General features: G+C 56.1%; 1 protein-coding gene across 1 annotated transcript; it reads left to right on the plus strand.

The window, feature by feature from the left end:
• Positions 1 to 2,365: 2,365 nt before the first annotated feature.
• On the plus strand, positions 2,366 to 5,721 carry LOC105865531 (sialic acid-binding Ig-like lectin 8; the record flags this gene model as incomplete). Its single annotated transcript, XM_075999919.1, has 6 exons — positions 2,366 to 2,780; positions 2,982 to 3,260; positions 3,477 to 3,524; positions 4,363 to 4,632; positions 5,234 to 5,330; positions 5,681 to 5,721. Coding segments are annotated over exons 1-6 (1,150 nt in total), but the record flags the coding sequence as incomplete, so codon positions are not given.
• Between the last annotated feature and the right edge of the window lie 6 nt (positions 5,722 to 5,727).

Genomic DNA, 5,727 nt, shown 5'->3' on the forward strand with positions numbered 1-5,727 from the left:
CAATATCCCACTTTGACTGAAAGACTGAGAACTTTGTGGCCTAGGATTGGAAACAAGGCAAGAGTGGCTGCTGTCACCAGTTCTAGTAAACATGCTGTAGCCTCTTCCCAGTGCAATAAAAAGAGGAAAAGAAATTAGAGCTATTCAGATCTTAGAGAAGGAGGTAAACCTGTTTTTATTCACAGGAAACATGATTGAGTGCAGACAAAATCCACAGTTATCCACAAAGAAGCTACTAAATCAATAAATGACTGAATGAGGAGGTAGCATATTGGTTCAAACTAAAAATTTCTTTTGGATATCTATATGTTAGGCACGGACAAGTAGAAATAAAATATTTTAAAAAAGAGTTTACAGTAACCTTATGAACAGGAAATAAATTTAACAAATGCATGTAAGACCTTTATTTGATAAATATAAAATATTGCTGAGACAAAAGGAGACCTAGATAATACATATGTCCTAAAGACATACATGTTTACACACACACACACCCCCACATGCAACGTTCATGGAGGGGAAGACAACATTCTTAAGATCCCAGTTTTCTCCAAATTGATCCATAAATTCAATGTAATTTCAAACAAATTTTCGGGAAGAGCTTTCGTAAAAATAATCAAGTTGATTTTGAAACATATATAGAAAATCAAAGAACTAGAATGTGCTAACAATGGTGAAAATCGCCCCTCAATCCATTTAAGGAGACGCCCTGAATCCCCTGTCCTGTCTCCCAGGACCCCCACTGCCTCCACAGCCCCGACTGACACGGCAGGGACAAGTTCTCCACATCCAGGGGCAGGAGCTGTTTCCCCACAGAGCCTGATGGCTCCCAGGGGTGGCCACTCCCCGCTGGCTGTCCTCATTCCCTGTCCCTGAGCACAGACTCCCAGCAGAGGGGTCTGCGAGAGCAAAGCCCTGAGCCAGGGCAGAGTGGCAGGTTCCGGGACAGGGAGGGGAGGGAGGGCCAGGCACAGGGACAGCTGTCTAGAGATCAGTGTCAGAGGCTGGGGCAGCGGTGACCAAGGGGACACTGGTCCCTCTGTCACCTCCTACAGCCCCAGTGCTGAGAACCTGCCAGCACCTCTGCTGGGTGCTCACCCTGCTCCGGGCGCTGCGCTGTGTGGTCTGCGCCATCCCACCTCTCCTCACCCCTCCCACCGAGTCCTGGCCGCAGCCCTCACCCCAGCGTCGCCAGGACTTGAACTCAGCCCGGGGGGGAGCAGCCCCAGCCTCTGCCTGGGCAGCCCCAGCACAGGGTCCTCCCGGTGACCTGTTCAGCGCCCTGCGGGACGGTGAGGGCAGCACTGGGTCTGCCACACTCGCCTGCTTCTCTCTTCCCCAGAGAGGACCCGACCCTGTGTGTCTGAAGGAATGAATGACAGTGAGGGCAGCCTGGGTCTGCCACACTCGCCTGCTTCTCTCTTCCCCAGAGAGGACCCGTCCCTGTTGTCTGGAGGAACCAGTGACACAGTGGGCGCAGGGAAGGCGGCCTCCCTCCCGCTACTACAGGAAACAGAAATATCACTTGAGGACTCAGAAAGGTTAACATTTAAGATGACAAATGCCGACACTATGCAAGCAATAAACAAAAGACAGTTGGTGGCACTTTCCTAATATTGATGAATGAGTCCCAAGGCAAAGTGCTTCAGCACCGACGATGAAAGGAAACTTTATAAAGATCAAAGTTTTAACCATCAGAATAAGAAACAAATTCTAAATATGTGTGCATCTACTCATGGAGCTTTGAAACACACAAAACACCCATATTCACAGAGTCCCAGCTGCTGTCGTGAGGGGCTCCAGGTGCCGGGAGACCTCATGTTTCCCCAGCTGGACGGTGACTCCATGAGGACAGCGCCCGGGTCTGCTGTGCTGACCCCCATGTGCAGAGAGGGGACGGCCACACGTGGCTGCAGGAGGGGAGGAGGCTGCTGCCCACCCCGCCTGGGCCTCCACCAAGGCCATGTCCCTCAGCCCCACCCCAGACCCCCCAAACTGTGACTCCGGGGACCCGCCAGATGGGACCCATTATGACCTTCCAGAAAATGTCCCCTGAGTGGAAGGACTTTGATAGGGAGGCAGGGGATGTGGTTGGGGGCTGCATGGGGTGGGAACTTGGGTGACTGTCACCCGTCTGGGCACAGGGTCCCCAGGAGTGGATGTCGGTGGTGACAATTGATCTCTAAGTCCTGCCCTGGCCCTGACAGTGTCAGCCTGTGACGTTCCTCCGCTGAGGAGGGTCACGGTTCTGACCTCGCCCCCATCTTCCTGTGGGGCCTCCTCTAAGTCCTGCAGCTCTCAGTTCCCGAGAGAAGAACCCCGAGGAGCAGACTGTCCCCGGCGTCCCTGGCACCTGAGACCCGACATGCTGCTGCTACTGGCCCTGCTTTGGGGGACGGCGGGGGTGGAGGGATGGGGAGGGTACAGGCTGCAAGTGCAGAGTGTGGTGACGGTGCAGGAGGGCCTGTGTGTCCGTGTGCCCTGCTCCTTCCCCTGCCCTCTGTACCACTGGAGGGACTCTGACCCTATTCATGGCTACTGGTTCCGGGAAGGGGCCAGTGTGGAGAGGGATGCTCCCGTGGTCACAAACAACCCAGCTAGGAAAGTGCAGGAGGAGACCCGGGGCCGATTCCACCTCTTAGGGGATCTTAGGAGGAATGACTGCTCCCTGAGCATCAGAGACGCCACAATGAGGGTCGAGGGGTCATACTTTTTTCGGGTGGAGCGTGGATTGATGAAATGGAACTATGAACAAAACAAGCTGGTTGTGCAGGTGACAGGTAAGGCTCCGGCTCCAGGAGTGTCCAGAGGGGGAGGTGGTGGGCGCTGCAGGGCGGGGCAGGGCTGGGACCCCGTGCTGGGAGGGGCTGGGGGTGAAGCCTGTGGGGCTCAGGGCAGGAGCTGGACCAGAGCCTGAGTCCTCTCAGGGCCCCACGTTGGACCCTCCCTCCTGACCCTGCGTGTCCCCCTCTCCTCCCCAGCCCTGACCCACACGCCCGACATCCTCCTCCCGGAGACCCTGGAGTGTGGCCGCCCCAGCACCCTGACCTGCTCTGTGCCCTGGGCCTGTGAGCAGGGGACGCGCCCCCATATCTCCTGGGAGGGGGCTTCCGTGGCTCCCCAGGGCCCCACCATCGGCCGCTCCTCAGTGCTCACCCTCGTCCCTCAGCCCCAGGACCACGGCACCAGCCTCACCTGCCAGGTGACCTTGCCTGGGGCCGGTGTGACCACGACGAGGACCGTCCATCTCAACGTGTCCTGTGAGAGCTGGGCTGGGAATCCTGGGGTCCTGCTGGGGTCCCCAGTCCAGCGGTTGGGGTCAGGGCTGCACACGGGGTGCTGGGACCTGGGTCTTATTGGGGAATGTTAGGAGGATGCTGGGTTCCCCCTCCCCCCTTACGTGGCTCCTGGGGACAGAGGCAGCGTCCACCCAGCCCTCAGCAGTGACTTAGGGCTGCCATGTGTGTCTGCCCCAGACTCTCCTCAGAACCTGACCGTGACTGTCTTCCATGGAAACGGCTCAGGTAGGACGGGCCCTCCCTGGGCTGTGGGAGCTGGGCCTCTTCAGTCAGGGCAGGTGCGTCCTTCTCATCCTGGACTCACCTGGTCACCTGAGACCTCCTTCTGGTGACCCAGGGCCCCTTCCTCCCCTAAGACACCTTCTCACCCCCTCGGCCCACAAGGACAGGGTGACAGTCACACAGCAGAACTGGCCTCCAAGACCCTTGTCATTCGTCTCCTGAACACTCCTTCAGCCTTGTCTGTTTTTTCCCCCAAGTGTTTACCTAATTCTGAGTGGGTGATACGGTCACATGGGTGACAATTCCAAATGCACAGCAGGGTGAGTCCTCAGAGGCCTGTCCCCTCCCCAGAACCCACCAGGGTCCCCCAGGCTGCTAGAGCCTTGGTCTGTTCACCTGCAGGACCTCAGAGGTGGTTTGACATCCGTAGTGCAGCCATCCCCATGGTCCTGTGTGACTGTGTGGTGTCCCCCTGCATGGATTTACCCTGAGTCTAGATACATCTTATGCCAATGGAAAGTCATGGCGTTATTTTATCTTATCAGTAGACACATTGCAAGGAATATCTTCTATCTCCTTTCACACTTGTGTGTATGTTTGTGGGATAAATTCTTACAAATAATAAATGGGTCCTAAGTTTTCTTTAATTTTGAGAAATATGGCCAAGTGTTTCTGTATAAAGGGTGTACACGTTACATTCCCAACAGGGATTGGTCAACGTGTGTGTTTGCCTCCACTGCACTCTCCGTATGTGTCTTCCCCTCAGCAGGGCCTTTCTCTGTCCTTCCTTCCTGTCTGCAGATCTCTCTGTCTCTCTGACCTTCTGTCTGTTACTCTGCAGAAGTCACTGGGCTTGGGAACGGCTCATCTGTGTCAGTCCTGGAAGGCCAGTCCCTGCGTCTGGTCTGCGCTGTCAACAGCAACCCCCCTGCCAGGATCACCTGGACCTGGGGGAGACTCACCCTCAACCCCTCCCAGCCCTTGGGCCCTGGGGTGCTGGAGCTGCCTCGAGTGCACCTCAGGGATGAAGGAGAATTCACCTGCCAAGCTCAGAACCCTCTGGGCTCCCAGCACGTCTCCCTGAGCCTCTCCCTGCAGACTGAGGACCCAGGTGGGTCGGGGAGAAATAGAGAAGAACACCTGCCCCAACTTTGGAGTCCACCCAGCAATCCCTTAACCTAAAGGGAGGCTCAGCTGTGAGGCCTGGAACTTCCTTGTGACTCAGAGCACCACTGTCCTCTTCCTGCCTGGCAAGGGGCCTGGGGTGGGGCGAGGGGCAGAAGTGGACCTGGGGGGGAGGGGCTGGGGCTGGACAGGGGTGTTTGGGGAGAGAAGGTCCTTGCTCCGCAGGGCTGGGACTAGGGTGAGACACATCAGGAATTCAACTTGGGTACAAAATTTCAGAAGACATAAGGACAAACCAGTCACCAATCAAGGGAAGTAATATTGCTATGCAATGATTTTTTTTAAAACAATAAGTTGAACACAGTAAAATCAATGATGAACAAAATTTCTAAATTTTTAAAGGCTGCAGCAGCACTTCCATGTGTCACTGGTCCCACCAGCAGCCTCCCCACCTCCTCTCTCCCGTCCTTGTTCCTTGCCTCTGAGATGGGGAAGGGGAGTAGGAGCCCAGGGCCCTACAGGGGTGGGAGGAGGAGAGACCCAGCACTTGCAGGTGAGTCACCAGAGTTGCTCTCCTGCATCTGCAGGCACAGTGCAGCCTGTCTCGGGGGGGACGCTGGGGGCTGTCTGGGGAGCTGGAGCCACAGTCCTGGTCTTCCTGTCCTTCTGCGTCATCTTCATCATGTAAGCATTGACCTTGGGGGGAGGGCAGGCCAGGTGCAGAGTCCCTGTGGACAGAGGTAGAGGGAGCTGGATGGGGCATGAGCTTGAAGAAAGGGCAGGAAGGGGGTGAGGAGTGCACTGTGAGAATTTCATGAGCTCCCTTGTTTTGGGGGCTCCTAGTCTATGGCAATCTGCGGACCCCTTATCCAGGAGGCTGGTGGGTGTGTTCTCAGAATTGGCATCTGTGGGACTGGTAACCCCTGTCCCACCATGGCCACCACTCCAGCCCCTTCCTAGGAAAAAAGTTGGGGTCAGCCTGCCTACTGTGCTCTCATCTGCCCAGACTAAGTCTCTCTGGTCTGTCCTCTCAGCGTGAGGTCCCGCAGGAGGAAGGCGGCAAGAGCAGCAGCGGGCGTGG

The sequence above is a fragment of the Microcebus murinus genome, unplaced genomic scaffold (genome assembly GCF_040939455.1).
Source record: "Microcebus murinus isolate Inina unplaced genomic scaffold, M.murinus_Inina_mat1.0 scaf044_hap2_Mmur4.0, whole genome shotgun sequence".
In the NCBI taxonomy this organism is placed as follows: Eukaryota; Metazoa; Chordata; class Mammalia; order Primates; family Cheirogaleidae; genus Microcebus; species Microcebus murinus.